Raw genomic sequence first — 20,034 nt, forward strand, 5'->3', positions numbered from 1 at the left:
ACAAAGATAAAGTTCAGAATGCTGTAAAAAAGGAAGCATAGCCCCTAATCACACAGATTATTCTCCATTTCTGCTCTAATGTCCAAGCAGGATCTAGAAAACTGCATACATTTATTTTTAGTAGAATTGATTACTGCAACAGTCTCTTCAAAGGTTTGACTAAGAAGCCAATCCCACAGCTACAGCTGATCCAAAACGCTGCTTTCCGTGTTCACTAGAACTTAAAGCAGAGCACATCAGGCCGGTTCTGAAGTCCTTACCCTGGCTACATGTAGCTCAGAATAGACTTTAAAATCCTTCTGTTAGTCTATAAAACACTGAATGTACTGAATAGTATCTGACAGCAGCAGAAGCCATCAGATCCCATCCTTATAACCTTCAGGTGGTGTCATACAACATTTAGGAGATTTTTCCACTTTCAGACTGAGCTTCTGGTGTCAAATAACTGCTGAGACCCTTTGACCAACTTATTTGTGACCTCGTGTCACCGTTACTGAGGTTATGTTTACATTGTAGCCGAGTGTCTCCTCATTTTGAAATGATCTGCTTTACTTTTACTGTCTGACTCTACCTGTTTTTTAGAAATTAAAACATTTTGCTCTATCAACTGTTAAAAAATCCCCATCTTTGAGAAGGGCTCTCAATCATGCGGTGCCACAGAGTCAGTGTGAAATGATGCATTGATTACAATGGCTTCTATTTGCAACAGATTGATACGCGAGGATAAAGAGGACTGGAAAGGAATCCAGACAACAAGCTTCTTCCCCTCCACCATTAGACCGCGGAATGTTGAAAAAAAAGGAATTTTTAAAAAAGCGCCAAATATTTGAGATATGATTTTTAAGTTTTCAGTGTTATGTTTAAATCTGATCCCCATGTTTACATTTTATCACTGTTGCACTTTAAGAAATGGAAGTGTTTTGAGAGCTGTACTGAACGAAATTTTGTTTTGTATACACTCTGTTTGTACAAAATGGCAAAGTTCAAGGAAACAGAAGGACAAAAAGCAACGAGGTAAGGGAGTGAATGAAGTATGGAAAAGGGGAGAAAGAAAGCAACAAAATACAAAAACAGGGAAGGAGAGGAAAGAAAAAAACTGGAAAGGAATCATGCAAAAAAGAAATTGGTAATAAAAAAAGGATTATAAATAGAAACATAAGGATGAAAGAAGACATGAAGGTGAAAGGAATTACAACTTCTAGGACAAACTTCAACCCTCATCGTAATGCAGGGGACCAAAACATCCCGCCTGGTCCGCCATGCCAACAATGACCCTAAAGAATCCCTTTTCAAAGGCATGGGCCAGTATTGGGGGGTACTGCAGGCCAACAACAACCTCAAGCGCTCCCTATGACTAAGGGGTGGCCCTGTTTCTTTGCTTCAATTTCAATTTTTTTCTAAGCCATAATAAGGCTTAGTTGGGCTACTTTATAAAGCTTGGAACTTAACGCTAATCCAGACATTTTGAACTGAGAAAGTTCCCTAGATGGGACACGAAACGTCTTCAAACCTGGAAAACAAAGTCCAGTGGATTGATTTTTAACTTTTTTTTGGAACGTACAACTTCTGGTAAAACACAAGATCAAATGTACATTTTTCCCGTATTTTTTCTAAACAATCAAGAACTGGGAAAACATTCCAAAGTCATAACAAAAGAAAAATATAATAATAATAATAATTGCAATCTTTGGTTTACAAAACTTCAACCTGCAGGTACCTGACCCGGCCCAACAGAACTCACCTTCTCCATGCTCATTTTCTCAGGCATGACGATGATGCAACGGTACCCTTTAACAGCAGCAGCCAGAGCCAATCCAATACCTGAGGACATGTGAGGAGTTTTTACAGCACGGCTTTTCTAAACCATTCTACATTCCAGTCATAGCTACACAAAAGCGTTTCCTGGCAGCACATGCATTGAAATTACCCGTGTTTCCTGAGGTGGGCTCTATTATCGTATCCCCAGGCTTGAGGTCTCCAGCTTTCTCTGCATCTTCTATCATCCGCAGACTGATCCTGTCCTTCACACTGCCTCCGGCGTTGAAGAACTCACACTTGGCCACTAAATAAAAAACATTCAATCAAACCTAGATCATCTTTTGTCCTTTAAAGAACTTAGCTATACATCAAACACACCCTCCCACGTCTACACACTCCTCACTGTATCCCAAAGCGACAGGTTTCACCTGTTCAGCAGATGTGTCTTGGCTTGCATGGGAAATAACTCACGTATTTCGCCTTTGATGCCAAAGGCTTTGGGGATCTTGTTGAGTCGCACCATAGGAGTGTCGCCAATCCTGTGTAGGATGTTGGGAAGGATTGTAGGAGAGGCGGCCCTGATGGAGGGGGAAGCAGAATGGAAAAATCAACAACCTTTTCTGATTTGGGTTCATGTGCCGGCTTGCCTCAGAGCGAGTCACCACTGGCGTAAAGTTCAAGTAAAAGAAGAGCGGCTCTCACTTTGAAACGTGTGCGTGGGGGGAGTCGGCCTTAGAGGCCTCCAGACTCCACGTGCAGCGGCTTGGGAGGTCTGGCCGGATCCACTTCCTGTCCACAGCCGGGTTTTTCGTTTTAATCTGAATGGTCCTGCTGGAGTCGTCGAGGTCCTCCGGCGCGCTCCCGTTGACCGGACAGGAGCCGTCGCGGAGCTTGCCGCCGCCTCCGTTGGTGTGGGCGTGCAGCTTGGTGGAGTGAGGGCACACTTTGACGGAGGCCTCTTTGGGCGAAGGGAGAGACGGCATGGCTTAGGCTGAACAAAAACAGGAAGCAGGATTATGTAACGGTTCAACGCTTTATATAAACAGATAAAGGAAAATAAAACCTCTATGGAGTTTTGTTGTGTCAAAAAAAGGCATCCAGAGCAAAAAGTTTCAAATCTTTGGGACTCAATGGCTTGAATAGAACATATAAGTAGGAATGGGGAAAAAAAAACAAAAACATAATTTTCTGGTGTTTTAATTTAGCTTTTTAAAAGCGTATCGACATCAAATAACAGGAATTTGAATATAAATGCCATTAATGTGTCCATACCTCCGAATACAAACATTACACAACTTCCTCATCCTAATGCTGAGTCATATCAGCAGAGAAAAACAAGCAGGATCCTGCTTTGGCCCCTTTGAAACTATAAACACCTTCACACATCCTCTAAAAGCGTCACGAAAGTTGGTACCAGTAGCCGTCTGCTTTGATCTACACTTAAAAACAGAACCGAGACTAAGAAAGAAGAGGGAAGGCTGACTGATCTGGCGCCAGCTAATATTGCATCAGCTGTTACACAGAACAAAAGGGAAGAGTTGTTAGTTATTAACAAGAAAAAAAAGAAATAATCCAAGGAATTATTCCATATTTCCAAATAAACCTTAACCTGGAGACGAGTCGTCATTAAAGCTACACCACTGATCACTGGTTATCAGCTAAATGCTGATATCTCCAATGTTTCATATCTACCTCACACATACATAGAAGATACGCATGTTCTTTTTTTTTCAAAGAAGGGCTCGTCGTCAAACCAACAGAGCAAAGATTCATCAGGGGCCCACATGGATACGGCTGCCTTGGACCCCCAGCTAAAACAGCAGCAGATGAGCCGTCTCTAACACAGGACAAACATCAGGGGCCAGACGTCATGGCCGAGGGCCCCCGAGGGTTTAAACAACCAGGAAAAAGGACAAACATAAACCTTTTTTTCCATCCACTTTTTTCTGATGCATTTAAACCCCCCCCCCAAAGCACACATGTGCCGACTCCATTTTCACGCTCGCTGCTGCTAATTAAAGTGACAAGATCTACAACTGCTGGTGTAAATGTGGCGAGCAGCGTGTGGTATGTGGTTGGCTTGACAGGGTTCAACAAGGTAACTCGATCCCCCCCACCCCACTGTGACCGGGAGCGGGGTGAGGGAACAGAGCCAGGATTACCCACAGAGAGACCCATTCACCCCCCAACAAAGGATCACCACATTAAACCCAATCTAATGAGAAATCCCTCACCAGATGGGATTTAATCTGATTAATATTGAAAAATCACCTTTGGCCGGATCTTCTGATTCATGTGTTAGGTAAGGTGAAGAAAGATGGTTACATTTTACATTATTTAATAAAAAAAAACTTTTTACTTTCAATTAAAAAGGTCAAAATGTTTATATTTTTAAACCTTTTTGTTTAACTTAATAAAATGATAGTTGTTCTTTCTCTCTGTACAGTAACAAGCTCTATCTAATTATTTATTGCAGCCATATTAAAAGAATTTATCCCATTTATTGTACTTTTAAAGATTAGAAACTGGAACTTCATTTTAAAAAAGGTAAAAATGATGAATAAAGGATGCAATCATAAGATTTTTTTTTTTACTATTCTGTTTTTGATGGATGACTTAAAATCTACATCTATTTATCTTTGTAAAACAGTTTTTTTTTTTTTCATAATGGGTGGAGCTTCTTTAGGTGTTTTTTTTAATCACCATGACTGTGCATTTTTTAATCAGGAGCAGCAATATTTCTTTACACCAGTATATCCTTTTTAGACATGGGTGAAAACCATGTCTCCGTCCATCTGATCGGAAGCTTGCAGCAACAAGTGGGGGAGGGGCAATGCTGCTTCACAATTAAGAGTCAACTAAGGTCACTCTGGCAAATGTTAAAAAGACAGTTTGATGTTGCAACTTTTAAACAATTGCCTTGTGAAAGCCCGAGAACTTAACCAGAAGCTGATTGGTGGAATATAAATGAATTAATTTGGACATTAAGTTACTTTAAAAAAATAAATCTAGCTCAGAAATACATATTTTGAAGGGAAAAGTTTTCCTTATTTTTAAAGATTTAAACAGCCTTTTGTCATTTTCTTAAATTTTTTTAAGTATGATTATTTTCTTTAATATGAATTAATGAAATTCAGCTGTTGGAGCAGACATAAAGAAGCATAGTTTATATCTAGACATCAGGAATGCTGCCTTAAAAACAAAACAAAACATATATATATATATATATATATATATATATATATATATATATATATATATCAAAATGAAGAGATATATTCATGAGCATATACATCTGAATTTCCTGGAGAGCATAATCAATTAATACGCAATCAAAATATAGGAATAACAAAAAATGTGAATTGAACAAAAAAATCAAAAGAACATTTTTTTGGTTTATATACCTTTTTTTCTGAAATAAAATTATATTTTAAGCTTAAAAGATTAACAAACTGAACGAATCATTAAATGATAGTTGATAGTTAATTGAACTGATAGCATCCCAAGCAGAAAGCCTGCACTATGCAGGGATATTGCATCATCTCACCGTCCTTCAGAGCCCCTTCCCACAGAGCCAATGCCCACAAACCACGTCTCTTCCATCCTCCCCAGTCTTAGTTCTCTGTATCCCTCCGCTTTCACTCACCTGGAGGATTAAAGGCAGCCAGAAACAGTTCTGGAGGAGAATAAAAAATTTGCTTCAGGACGAGATGTGAGCTCAGGACCCCAAGCAGCGGAATGAGGAGCTTCCGGGAGGTACAGCGGTTTAGGAACGGATTGCGCACGTGTGAAAAACGGAGAGGACGCGAGTAAAGCCGCGATCTGATTGGCTGCCGCGTGGGCGTCTGTTTGGACGGCGCCGACCAATCAGCGAGGAGATTTCTCCGATACGGGGTTTGGGAAAAACAGGGTGGCTTTTTTTCCCGCAACACCTGTTTACCTTTCACTTACCAAACACGCATCGTTTGTACGTGGTTGAGTGTGACATCTTGATGGCTTCTCACGAGCTTTACCTTTGCTATCAGAATGTTGAGTTGACAAAAATAAAAAGATGATGTAAATTTGGATTTACTTTACAGGTTTTGTCCTTCTCCACAGTTAAGGATATAATACGGAAGAGGATAAGGGCCATTGAATAAAAAAAAAGACTTAACTGATTTTTACATTTTATTTCAGTATAGTATAAAAAAAAAAGTCAGAATTCTGACTTTAATTTCAGAATTCAGACTGAATGCTGCCAGCTAACAAACATGTTAGCATCAAGCTGCAGTCATTTCTGTTTTAGAAAATAACCTAGCTCTCTTGTTTTAATCACCTCCTGCCCTTCTATTAATGAAATAGCATCACCGGGGACCACTTTGGCACGTAAAAAGTTGCCTAATTCATCTTTCTCAGTGAAGCTGAGTGCTCCCACATCTCTTCCTTCGTGGTGCCCATCTACATTAAGATCCAAAATTTGTAGATAAAGTCAGAAATGCGAGAAAAAAAGTCAGAATTCTGAGAAAAAAATTAAGAATAGAGATATTGAAATCAGAATTATGAGGAAAAATGTCGGAATTCTGGTCAATTCTGATTGAAGACGGTGTTCAATGATTGCGCTTCCCATATGGTCTAGCGGTTAGGATTCCTGGTTTTCACCCAGGCGGCCCGGGTTCGACTCCCGGTATGGGAACGTTTGTTCTTTTACCCAGATGCGTCACAGGAAATCATTCCTGCCTGTGGTCGTCAATCTCTACCAGGGGCGGATTTAGGAAATTTGGGGCCCTAGGCAAAGACAGGGAGGGGGCCCTTCTGAAATAAGAAGACAAAACATAAAACAGACCCATTCTGCAGATAGAGAAATGTTAATAGAATAGACATCCATTATCTGTTCTAGGTTTTGTCCCTCTCTCCTTGCCCCTTTTTCCTCTCTATTTATCAGCGTTCTGATGGCATTTTAGCCAAAGGATTTTTATCAAAAACATAATTATTGTGCACAAAAAAGGAATAGTTGTATTAACCATACATGTAAACACAGTTTTATGGGGCCCCCTGGAACTTGGGGCCCTAGGCAACTGCCTAGTTTTGCATAATGGTAAATCCCCCCCATATCTCTACAACACCTCCCTCAAGTGATTCAGACACCCCGCCTCAGTAATTGACATTAAAGAGAAGTTAAAAGGTTGTCCAGCATCCCAGGTAAGACATTTATGTCACATGACAGTTGGTAGTCCCTATTAAGGTGCTTTTTGTCTGGCTTGTTTTTATTTATTTTTTTTTTATCACAAATTCATTCTGTGATCTTTAAACTCCTGAATAACTTTTAAAACAATCTATTTTCCTTGATGGTCAGGTTGTGTACACTTGTGGCTGACATTGGTACTGCTTTTAATTAAATAAACAGGTAATATTGTGGGGAGGTTTTAACCAAAACTATAAAATATGACCCTTTCCAAAACCTACCAGGTCTGTAATTAAAGGTTTGTTCTTCACTGAACTATTTTAGCTGAATATTTCCTTTAGCTCCATTTCAAAAGCAAATATTTATTTTTGGGCAGGCTTTGGTCCTGTAACACCCTGCTCTCTGTTAACGGCAAAATTTCAACAATAGATAGAAGACAGGAGCCTAATAGTGAAGAAAAAGGATCCAGAGGGAATGAAGGGAAAGGATGTGGGACACACAGGCAGGTAAGCAAAGAAAATGCAATAAAAAAAATGGAGAAGACCTGAGCTCAGGAGGTATACTTTTTTATGCAAGCAAAAATCAAGTTTTATAAATGGAAATGTGTAACATTAAATTATAAAAATGGAATCCGGAAATTAAAATTTGAAATACATATTCTTTTAAAAATGGCTTTTGGATGTTAACTTCACAATTTTCTTAAATGATTTCCAATTATTTTTTTTTTTCAAAATGTATTTGTCAATTTTTTAAAATGATTTTAGATTAAATATTTTCAAAAGCGTTCTTAATAATTTTGGTTTCTTTAGATTAAGTTACAAATTGCTTTTCACAGATCACATCCTCTTCACTTTAGACCCGTTACAGATGCTCCATCTTGATGCACACATTGACCAATATATTACTACAATGCACTAACATTCATCGTTCTGCACATTTTTGTTTAAGTTTTTTTTTCCTCTTTGCACTGATATATCTTAACATTTATTTGAGCTACAATGTCATCCTCATCAAAATGACAAAGTTTATCCAAGTCTAACAATGTTGTTGCTAACGTCAGCGTTGAACAAAAGGAACGAGTCTCATTTCAGACGAAAAGCCTTTCCCCAGAAGTGAAGCAAATGTGATCTACAAAAAGCTTTTTAAAAAAGAATGAAATTCCTACAAATTAATCTGAATATTCTTTTTTTTTTTTTTTTTTTAAAAAGAAAGAAATTAGAAAAGATATATTTTGAAAAAAAATTTTTTTTTGGACAAAATTAGCTGCTTTTTCAATTTCCCCACAAACCGTGTTCTTTGCTTGCAATAAAATGGAGCAAAATTTACTCCATAGAGACACTAGGAACAAGAGATAGGACATGAGGAAGGTAAGGAGGAAAGGCACAGAAATGAAGAAGAAAATAAATCACAGAAGGAAACAGTTAAATAAAGAAATATGAAAGACATGGAGGTGAGAGGAAGGAAAGGAAAAAACATCAATAAGAGAAGGAAGCGAATGCATGATGGAGAAAGACGGAAAAATTTATAGAATTCAGACAAAATACACTGGGAATAAATTATAAAAATGTTTTCCCCTGCTCTATTTGTTTCTACTGTCCACACCTGAAAAGCTGCTTAAACCAGCTGTGCTTGTTGATATTCTGTGACAGACTAACATGAAGCAGTCCCCAAGCTCTCATTATGACTTAACCCACAATAATATTTATTTTTCTAGTTATGGTTAGCCTCGCTAGTGATCAGAACATTTAAAGAGCAAGTGGTGTCCTGATTTTTAGTGGCAGGACATTTGATTTAATTCCAGCATCTATATCCTGGATTACAGCAGATCACACACAGATTATTTCATTTGATCTGGTTTGAATGACTTCTAAGAACAAAGACTCAGTTTCAGATGTGAAACAGGAATCTGCAGCATTACCTTTATACGGGACATTATGCATAAAAAATGGCGTCACTTTTTCAGACTTCATGTATAAAGAAAAAAGGTCCATGTCATCATATTCTGGCGGTGCAGTTACAAATCTGTTTTATTGAGAAAGCGACACAAGCTTGTCTTTTTAAAAAAAGCGAATAAAAGAAAATAACAATTTCAACAATTTACCAAAAGAAAAAAGGGAAAAAAAAGAAAACAACATCATCACTGCTGAGGGTAGGAAGGAGGGATTCAATGCATCAGTGCCGGCTTCTTTCAGAACCTCCCAGAACGCTCCCGGTCCCTCGACTTCCGCTTCTCGCGGTCCCGTCGTCGATCCTTGGAGCGGGAGCGTCGTTCTCGGGAGCGGGAACGAGAGCGGTGCCTGTTGGAAAACAAACAGCTCATTTAGAACCTTTAAACACTCTCCCTACAACATTTCTCTCCCCTGAGGGTTCATTACTTTTTCCTGCGGCGGCCATAGAGCTCCCTACGAAGTTCCCGTGATATGGGTTTCAGATGCATGAAGTTGCAGAAGCCTCCTCTGGTGCATTCCCTGTGGGAAAGTCAGGGACATGAAAGGGTTTAAATTCCTGGTCTGGTTTCAGATGGAGCTCTACCATAAAACGCTCCCTCCTAGTTACACATGCCAACAGAAAAAGCCTCAAGTTTTATCTCCTGCAGCGATTTGCAGACAAACAAGCCAGAATCAAACGGAAAAACACCGAAGGACACAAAGCTTATCTTGGTTCTGAATAAAATGTGATCATTTACACAAACGCACTGCAGCTGGGACAGTTTTAACTTTATGACTCTTTGCATGCTCTCAGAGTTGAACGGATCGTCTTCTGCCTTGTCAGATCTCTATATACTCTGGTAAAGTCATGCAAGGTTTCAGTGCTTCTCAGATTTAAAAGCAGCAACGCAGGCCAACAAGTAATTCAACCTCAGATAAGCAGAAAACAGTGAAGCTTTGTCAAAGCCTGAACCAACACAGAAACCCCTTTTTTCTACACATACCAGATCGCCTACTTTCCCCACAAAAATTATATCAGGAAAAAAATCGGGATGAAGACAAATGAGTTTATAGAAGAGAAGATATGGGATAAAATGGTATTTTGGCAATTTGTCTGGTCAGGATTGAGGTTATATTCATTAATAAAACAGCAGGTTTTTCTTTAAGATGTTTGAAAAGGTGAAAAATACTATAAGAGTTTTTTCTCCTTTCGTTTCCATTTTTGCTCATGGAAAAAAAGGAATATGTTTGCTTTGTTTCTCTTATATCCTCATAGTTTTGTATTTAGTAAAAAAAAAAACAGGAAACAAATAAAAAAGTGGGTTCTGTAGCTTGCTGATTAATATCCTCACAGTGTCTAATCAAAGCTGGTAATAAACACTTGTTCCTGCATGCTGACAGAGGTAAGTACATGTCGATTCATAGAGGCTTGTTCCAGGGTAAAGGCTATCAGAGCATTAAAGATTTATGGCCTTAGAAATGAAAACAAAGAGCAGATTTATAATGAGTAACAACATTGTTCTCCAAGGTCCGGTCCAGACAGTGAAGGCCAAACGCTACAAGCAGTGGTCCAAAAACTATTTAACCCTTTCCACAGCCCTGTGCAACTATCTGGCTCATTTTGTTCATAGATTTCATCTAAAACAACTGAACGCTGCAACTAATGATTATTTTGCTAATCAATTCATCTATTGATTATTTTTTTGATTAATACTCGGACTGTTTCTTAAAGAAGATTTTTTTTTTTTTACTGAATTAAACCAAGTGAAGCTAAAACTTTTCCAACGGAGGAGTTCTGGATAGAGAATATTAGACAAAATGTATTATTTTTTTAATCTTAAATGCAAAATGTTTACATATGTTTTTAAAACTTCTTTCGTTGTGTTTTAGACTCTCTAAACTCCAATCCAGTTAATAGTTTCAGCCCTAATTAGAGCCACTGGAACTGTTGGAATTATTTCAGTGCTGCGTTCAACAAAGCCGATACATGTGGGGTTCCTCAAGGCTTTATTCTGGGCCCACTTTGAAGAAATGCAGAAAAGACCGATTTTAATCAACTGCAGTATAAATTTTAATAAGTAAGTAAATAAGTATGTAACCTTTGACTTTATTAGCCCCCCGATTATCTTAGAAAAGGAAACATAGTGTTTCTAATAAAAACAGAACATTTAACAGGTATTAATAGTTTCATTCTCAGTAGATTATTTTGTAAAGATGCATTTCTCCTCTATAAAAAATAAACACACAAAAACACCCAGCCTAGTGTCGTTTAACCACTTAGTCTGCATTTGATTATAGTCTGCCTTTATTTATAATAAGACTATAATTTACACCAAATCTAGTAATATCTAACTATTCAAAATGGGCACTGGTCAATATCAGGTGATTTTATTCTGTTATGCTTTTTTATGAAGCCTTTCAGTCCCGTTTGCAAAACTCGTGAGACATCCACAGAACATACCATCTAAGTTCATTGTTTACCCCTAAAAAAGGATTTTATTTTGAGGGAACAGCTGAATATATCCTCAAATTATCTTTGGCTAAAGGAATATTCTAAACCGCCAAGAGGCATATTTACCAATTTAAAAGAGACCTAAAGCACAAGCTAATTACTTTTATGATCATTTTATGATGCAGTATAAACCAAACATAAGCACAGAAAGTAATTTGGTTTTTAAATTTATACGAAAACAAACTTGAAGTAATGGAAAAGAACACTGGGTAACAGAAGGGAACACCAGGTAAACAGAAACAAGCGCAGGTAGTAATTTTTGAAAGCGTATGTGTGTTTTTTCTGGTTTGCCCTCATTAGCTCAGATTTCTGATTAACTTCCACACAGCGAGCTGCGACTTCCTCAAAGGTAGGATAACACTGAAAACTTAAAAATGATTCCACAGAGAGTCTTTGCACTCTGCATAGAAAAACCTATTGACCTGGATTTTGTGAACCTCGACCACTAAACAAAGTGGGGAGAGCAGCATTTGTGTTCAAGGCTCTTCAGCCTTTTTAAATCCTGATGGGAAACATCATCAGTAAAAGTTCTACCTTTGAAGTCATTATTGTCTTTTCATCTAAGAAGATGCTAAAATGTCCCTGTATGTCTAATAATGGTGGATTTTTTGTCTTTTAACTTTTCACCTCATTCCTTTATTTCCTAAAATAACCAATAATGTCTAAACTAATTAACTTACCTTGCCTCCATAAATACCATGCTGATATGCATTGCAGGGTAAGTAAATTACATCTATCCTATTACATTAGTCATATTTTAGTTTTTGCAGCTCGCACAGATAGCAAGCTGGGTTATGGCACAGAAACCCTGTTAGGTTATTAGAATTGCTTTATTATCTTATTTCCCCCCCCTTATCTTTGTAGATAAGCTAAATGGAAACTTCAGTAAAATAAAAATTTACATTTTAATGATTTATAGAACAGCTGTGGCGCATAGGGAAACACACCATACACAAAATTAGCTGATGAGCTCAAACTTCTGCAAGAATTTCATTTTCCCCCCTTTTTTCCAGTTTAAATTCAGTCATTTTAAAAGAATTCATTTTATTGCTTTAATAATAGCGTGATACCAGGATTGTTTTTATGCTCAAGGTTATCTAACGACCAGATTTTCATAGCGGCCTATACTCATCTGTGACATATGTTAAAAGGGATCAGTTATAAGTTAAAAATGAAATAAATCCTAACCGCACTGCAAAAACTGAAATATAAAAAGTGGATTTTCTGTGAATTTTAGCAGATAAGATAATGTTAACAGAGAAATATTTTCTTTTAAATAACAATAACAAATCTCGGTTGTCCTATTTTAAGTGCAAAACATCTAATCATGCCATTTAAGGGCAAATATACTCTTTCCATTGAGAGATTATGTAAATTAGCAGCTCAAATTGAGGGTAAATACAGATTTAAGGTCTTTTTTTGCAGTGCAAACTGATGTGGGTTTTTTTTTTCTAATAAAAAAAAAATGTGTGAGTTGTATGATGATTTTTGTGGACTCACCCCATCTCATACTGGCGGCAGCAGGCTTCTCTGAAGTCAGTAACTGGAGAGAGTTCTGCGTGGATGGGCTGAGCGTTGAACCAGCGGTTATTCAGGTCCATGACGGCTTTCTCTGCATCCTCCTCACGACGAAACTACACACCATAGAGATGGAAGGAAAAGTCAAACCCATTAAAAACAAAACAAAAAACCCTCAAAGCTAAACTTTTCCTGATAAATCAGAGAATGTATCTGGCTGACAGAAAGATTTCATTATTAGGTCACTAAATATTTCTCAGTTGTGTGTAAAGTACCGATAAATGAAGCACCCTTAACTTTTTCCTCTAATTATTCTGACTTTTGCCATTAAGAGATCCGTTTGGTTGTCCTACCTGACCTAAAGCAGGAAACATTAGCATATAATAAATAACCGTAGCACAATTTATCTGTATGTTTGCATTTAGCTGTATTTCACTCACCTTCACATAGACATTTCCAACCAGATGATCACCTAGGTTATCACAGACATTCATCTCCTCCACCTCTCCATATTTCTCCTCCATCTCCGTGAACACCTCCTACACAGAAAAAAACAACCAACATTTAGCTCATATTTTAATACAACAAAGTATTGCTTATCAAAAATCAGACAACAATCTGGCAATATTCATATATATCTGAAAATCAAACAAAAAGTCTTAAAGCTTAGAGTCACCATATACCAAAAATTTCCATTACTAGGAAAATAAAACGTATTGCACAATTCTGGCTCCAGAACCCATTAAATTAACCACCAATCACCAAAAAGGAGACGTTTTGGCTGCTCTTTTTTGCATTCTTTTAATGCTGCAACACCGTACATAAGGCAGATAACAGGGTCAGTGACGTCACACGGTGCAACATCTGAGTCAGCAGAGAGAAACGAGCACCAACGGTCGCTCACCTCAAAGAACTCGTCGTAATGTTCCTGCATTTCCACATCGCTCACCGCACCTGCAGAACGTCAACAACAGACAGTAAAGGACGAGCTGGATGGACAGAACTGTTAGGAGTCTTCAAATGGTAAACATACTGCGCCTTGAACAAGCAATCAGACCCCCTGGACCTTTTTTCCCCACTTTTCAATACAACCACAATCACATAAATGCATCCCAAACCTCTGAGACTAAAGTTTGTGGTTGCAATGATCAATCAACGGTTTAAAAGCTCAGGGGGTGTGAATACTTTTCAAAAACACTGTAGGAATGTTCACATACTTTAATGAATCTAACTCTCTCAGAAGCAGAGTCAAAACAACGTTTATCCCTCCCATTTTCAGCTTGTTTGTGGTGCTTAGCTTTAAAATGACTTTAGCCAAACTCTGACCCTTTTTTTTTTCCTTTTAGCTGAACTATTTGCACAACTGTGTCATGACAAAGACACACTGACCAAATTTGTAAGTTGGCTCTAATGAATGACAAACAGGCCCAGAGGACATGCAAAACAGCATGAGGCCAGTGTGGCTAACTCTAACTGTAGTTTTTTTTTTCTCAGTACGCTGTAGCAGTTTAGTTTGGGGAGGTATAATAAAATGAATTGAGTGCAGTCGGTGCTGGAGGGTCCTGTGGATAAAGATAGAACTTACAGTGTAAACCATCAGCGGACTGGGCAGTTTTGAAGGTTATGAAGGTAAATGTTCAAGAGGGAAATGGTCTGAAATACAAAACATAAGCTTCTGTGATAAAAATCCAACCAAATACGAAGCTGGGGAGGGAAAAGAATGTTATTAGGTATGTTTTGCTAAAACTGCTTCGAGTGACGGCTAAGTGGTTCAGACATTAAGCTGTATCTAAAAGGACGATCTTGTTTTGTTTTTTTTCCTTAAGTTGATACTTTAGTCGTCTTAAATCTGCCTTGATTATCTTAACATTTTAAACATAAAAATACAGGTAAAGAACCAGAAGGAAAAGCCTAACTGGGATGTTTTTAAGTAATAAATGAAATAAACCTTGAAGCATGGAGGCAGAAGTGTCATCATCTGTGGATGCTTTGCTACACAGGGACCTGGCCTGCCGTCCCTCATAGATCTAACTATTAATTTGACATTTTATATTTTTTAGGAAACTTTGTACTGTCTGTATACATAAGTGAAATGTAAAACAGAGACGGAGAATTTTCACTTTGCCAAAATATATAAATAAAAGTCCAGATCTTGATCTCATAGAGCTGCTTCATGGTGACTTAAAGGATGAGATATTAACCTGTCACAGCTAATAGTTGGAGACGTGCAAACTAAATGGCTAAAAAATGTGTCTCCTTGAAGTTATTTAACCTCTGGTCTTCTTTAGCTTATTGATGGATCTATACCTTCGATGTATGAGAACGACTGGCACTTTTCTGAGTTAAACTCACGATAAAGATGAAATGGAAAACCACTTTTTTCAATTTGAGCGTTGATATTAAGCCCTTATTGGGGTCCAATAACATTAGCATTGAGCTATCCATTTACTAGTGCGTTCTTCAGCACTGTTTATCTTCTAATGTTTGCGACAGGTTAAAGAAGGGTCTTATAACAATAACGAATGCAGCATAGGCAGGAAAAATGTTTAATGACTAGAAAAATACAAAATGCCTAGCCCTGGTGGAGCTAGCGAATCCCTACCCTGTACGGTTTTGGGGCGTGAAGGATACATTTGCATTAAAAAGACGGGAAAACAATGAGGCGTCTTGAAGGGTCTTAACAATGGGGCCAAAAGGGGATATGATGAGGTATAATAATAAGGATTTAAGGCAAAAAAAAAGAAGCATTTCCTCCTCTTTTACGACTCAATTGAGTGCCTAAAAAATAAATAGGAGGGAATTGAACGTATAACGTATCCTTTAAGCTTTAAACACATTTTTAAATGCTATTGTTGACTATTTCTACTCACCTTAATGTTGATTTTTGCATTTTTTGGTAGATTTTTCATTTAAATATTAAAAATTAACACACCTACCTGTATGAGGCCTGACACCTCTTAACTAAGCTCCTCATGTTTACTACAGACAGCCCCACCTCCTGCTTCTAAGTACACTAATCAGCACTACCTGGAAGTGCTGTTTGCTTTTATATCATATCGCTGTGAGTCACGCAAAGTTTTCCTGCCAGATACATGTCTAATTTAGCTGAATGAGGACTGAGCTTTTGGTTAGGGGCTAAAGCCAGCTAACAGGAATAAGGAAGAACCTCAGAAGAATTGAGGAAAAACCTGTTTGGCTTACAGCGAGAGGCGTCTGCAGTCTGAGCGCTGTTCTGAGGGTTGCGGTAGATGTTCTGGATCAAGATGGTCTGCAAGAAAATAAAAAATAAATAAATATCTGGTGAAACTGGTTAAATAATCGTGTTTTAAAATTAAACAACCTTTAAATCTGGATGGATAAAATACCCCACCCCCCAAAAAAAGATATGAACTTCACTAGAACTCAAGTCAAATAGAGCCATAACCCGAGAGACCACACATCTGGTATGTTTGGAAGTGATCGTCTGAGCCAAAAGGTTGATAATGTTTTCATTACAGCCCAGAACTTTTTTGAATGAATAATATTTAGGGTGTTATAAAATAATTTGTAGGGTTATAAAACTCACCTGGCTGAAGGTTGGTTTGTTGTGCAATCTTGAGCAACGGTCTCCATGTCTGCAGGCTCCGATTTTGAAATAAAAGGAACAATTTACCCTGAAAGAGAGTTTAACCCCATCAAGAAAGACTTTACTAAAGTATTAAGCTGTAATATACAGAAATATAGTCATTGCTCATGTAAACAAATCTGTTAAGGTCTGCTATGTTCCCATCCAATCCTGTTTGATCTTTTATTTTGGTCCCAACAACAATCAAGGGATTCAAGTTAAAAGCATTTGCTAATATTGTGTCATTATCTAAATGTAACAGCTCTGATAGCACTGCAATGAGGAAGTGGAGCATTTATGATCCCTTTCTATATTTAATATGATTAACAGGTTACATTTAAACATCACAACCAAGAGTAAAGGAATGGATCAATTAAAAAAGAACACTGAAAATGTATAAAGCAGAATAAAAAACTATAAGTGTAAGGTAAGAAGTAAATTAACAAAATTCTTTACAGTTAAAAGTGGAATTTCATACATACACCAAAAAAAGAGAAGCTTTGCCCCAATCTGAGCTTTATTGTTTCCAGAAGCTTTTAAAGCTTTAAAACCAATTCGGTTTTAAAGTTATGAACCTTACACAATTTTGTAAGCAAGCTTAAAACTTCAAGGCTAACATCTTGAGATGTAAAACTCACTGTTATCTACTGCAGCTAAAGACCTACAACATGATACCGCCGCCCTGATACTTATTGTTAGGTCTTCCTCTGCCTTGCTAATCAGCTTCACCTTCACACCCAAACATGTTAATCTCTGGAACATAAAACATCTTCCTTCCATTCCCTCTGCACATGTATATTTGGTTTATCGTAGCCTAAATTTTTTGCTGCAAGGAAAACTTTCAGCCGGGATCTGAAAGTAATCCATGGCTGTCAGTGTGATACATTAGACTGTAAAAACGATGTGCAAATAAGTTAAAAACTGTTAACTTAAGTTTAGTTTCCCTGAATTTGAGTTTGCAAATAAGATGGCTTGCCAATGGAATTTGTATTTTTACTCTTAAAATAAGATAATTGAATAATATTTACTACAAATAAGATAATGAACTAATTTTTTCTTATTTTAAATGTAAATTGTCTTGTTCCATTTGTAAAATGTCTCGCTTACCTCCTCAATTCATGGGGAAAAAAAATCACCTATTTTAAATAGTTTAAGTTTAAACTATTTACACTATTTTAAATATAAAAATGGCTCATTTATATTTTCATTTCTTGTAGTGTACAAAACATAATCTGATAAAAAAAAAAATACAAGCAATATGAAAACATTTTTAGATAATTAATTGAACAAAGAAACTTTATCTGTCTCCTTTCTCTACTCTTCCCTCTTGTCAGTATCTAACTTAGGCTCGGCACATAATTTACTGTCTAATGTGTGCTATACATTTGTAGCTAAAAGGTGAGCGGCATATAAAACTTGTTTAGTGAGTGTTATGTGCTAAAGTTTGTTCCTATTATTCATGAATGAAGGAATAATATTTTAGATTTCAGTTGATAAGAACCACCCACCTCCATCATTAATAAATACTCCATGACAAAAAAAATAAAATTTATCATAACTAAACTACATTTTAGACACATTCACATAATACTTTAATATATTATATAGAAAATAGTAAAAAAACCAAAACAAAATAAAAACATAACGACGTATAACTTGAAATGAATTATACTTATAGTTGCAAACAAATAAAAACACCATAAAGAAGGTTATATATAATTGCCTGCAACTGACATTTGTGTTTTGAAAGACAAGACACTGCCTTCTTTCCCCACTGTTATATAAATACCTAGACATGCTAAGTGGCTAAACAGTGTCTCTAAACATGGACGACTTTGAATGAACTGTGACCATGAACCACAATAAATATTTTTCAACTCAATAAATGAAAAGAACAGAATGAATGAAAGAAGTAAAGGCAGCATTTAATATTTACTGTTCCTTTTTGGAAAACCAGAACAACACAGCCATCTAGCAAGCTAGCTACCTAGCTAATTAGCCTAGCTAGCTAAGGAATAACCCGGGTTTTAGACTAACATTGCAAAGGGCTTAATTTAGGGATCGATATACAATGAAAGCGGGTGGAAAAAAATATAAAATCGTATTAGTTCTATAAGAATTTGCCAAAACTAATAGCCTACATTAGCTTAACTTTGAAACTTCATGAGTTTCATTCAATGCGGTAGCTGCCTGTTAGCTTCCCCTGGCTAACTATACCTCCTACAGGAGTTTTAGAAAGAATGCAGAGTCTAATTAAGCTCCAAGTGATAAATACCAATGCTACTTCAAACAAACTTTACATTAAAGTTGCATTGAAACTGTCGACATATACAAATATCAAATAAAACGTACTTGTCTTTTTCTGTACCGAAGATGGATGCCAGATACTCCGCCATTTTCGCCCCGTCCGAGACGTTTTCTTCTTCTTCGTTCTTGTTTTGCTGGCGGGTGACGTCTAACTTTAAGATGTATTATCGCCACCTGCTGTTCTGGAGTGTGGACTAGAGTATCTCCCTTTAATGAAAAAGATTTTAAATAATCCGGTTTCCTTTAAAAATATATATATAACTGGTTAGTTATTTTATGTTTAACTAATATTTTGTTAAGTTTTAATGTCTGTATATCACATTTCTTAATTTCTTGTTTTAGCTTCTCTCTACTTACTGTATATTTTCACAATTAATTATTACATGTTTTACTGTTTCCATATCCCTACCACACTCAGAGCTACCGATTGGATATTTACCTATAAAATGTAAATTTTTATTTAAACCAGCATGTCTTGTCACTACTCGTTTTAAAAATTATCTGTTCTTTTCAATCTTCTAAAAGCTCGATATCTTTTCCTTATTGCTTCACTGCACTCTTGTGTCCACCAAGGTACCGCTTTCTTTTTGTTCTTACCTTTCCTTATAGGAAATGTTGTTTTTGCTGCTTTCAATATAACTTCCCTAACCTTTCCCTCTTTACTTTTTATATCTCGATTTACATTGAATTAATCTATGTATTTCTCACATGTATATTTAAATATATTCCATTTTGTCTTACCAAATATCCATCTTTCCTCCCTTCAACCACCGTCTTCTCTTTAAAAATAAGGATTTAATACTCATTTGATAACACTCATTATCAAAAAGATATTTTATATTAATAATATACTTTATAAATATATAATATTTAAAAAAAAATATTTGTATAATATATTAATATAAAACTTTGTTTTTATCATATTAATATTTATTTGCAAAATATATACATTTGCATATATCTCATCCAGTTTGACTTTAGTTTAAACAGTTTTTAATCTGAATAAATATATGTAATATAACTGAAAGTTAATTTTAGAATTCGTTTTGTTCTTTTAAGGGGTTGTGACATGTAAGAGATTATTGTAATATTATCTCTGACACAGCTTCCATGTGATTAAAATGAGATCTAAGGTGCCTTCTATTCATTCTGACAGGAGCTGTCTGAACAGTGGTCCGATCCAAAATGGCCGCCCTCTAGGCACGTCGGCCATTGTCTATGACGAAAACATGGCCAGCTGCTCTGA

General features: G+C 36.7%; 2 protein-coding genes and 1 non-coding gene across 4 annotated transcripts in view; 1 reads left to right on the plus strand and 2 right to left on the minus strand.

Annotated features, from left to right (window-relative positions):
- LOC107098785 (cystathionine beta-synthase-like) overlaps positions 1–5,561 on the minus strand; it is a 10,479-nt gene extending 4,918 nt beyond the window's left edge. The window contains exons 1-5 of one of the 2 annotated variants that reach the window (XM_015396633.1): positions 5,405–5,548; positions 2,461–2,743; positions 2,230–2,336; positions 1,928–2,062; positions 1,742–1,821 (exon numbers count right to left, since the gene is read on the minus strand). In XM_015396633.1, coding sequence (XP_015252119.1) covers positions 1,742–1,821; positions 1,928–2,062; positions 2,230–2,336; positions 2,461–2,741 — 603 coding nt within the window. In that variant the 5' untranslated portion in view covers positions 2,742–2,743; positions 5,405–5,548. Of the gene's footprint in view, positions 1–1,741; positions 1,822–1,927; positions 2,063–2,229; positions 2,337–2,460; positions 2,750–5,404 lie in introns of both variants that reach the window. The other variant, XM_015396632.1, reaches the window with a different exon arrangement.
- A 797-nt stretch (positions 5,562–6,358) lies between these two features.
- Positions 6,359–6,430, plus strand: trnae-uuc. Its single transcript has one exon. It is a non-coding gene; the product is annotated as a tRNA-Glu (tRNA).
- A 2,489-nt stretch (positions 6,431–8,919) lies between these two features.
- Positions 8,920–18,934, minus strand: LOC107098798 (splicing factor U2AF 35 kDa subunit). The gene is made up of 8 exons (XM_015396647.1): positions 18,834–18,934; positions 16,443–16,530; positions 16,079–16,145; positions 13,782–13,831; positions 13,318–13,416; positions 12,860–12,993; positions 9,295–9,387; positions 8,920–9,216 (listed from the first exon to the last, which is right to left on the minus strand). The coding sequence occupies exons 1-8, from the start codon at positions 18,875–18,877 to the stop codon at positions 9,108–9,110; spliced, it is 684 nt and encodes a 227-aa protein (XP_015252133.1). The 5' UTR covers positions 18,878–18,934; the 3' UTR covers positions 8,920–9,107.
- Between the last annotated feature and the right edge of the window lie 1,100 nt (positions 18,935–20,034).

The sequence above is a fragment of the Cyprinodon variegatus genome, unplaced genomic scaffold (genome assembly GCF_000732505.1).
Source record: "Cyprinodon variegatus isolate N-32 unplaced genomic scaffold, C_variegatus-1.0 Scaffold810, whole genome shotgun sequence".
Lineage (NCBI taxonomy): Eukaryota > Metazoa > Chordata > Actinopteri > Cyprinodontiformes > Cyprinodontidae > Cyprinodon > Cyprinodon variegatus.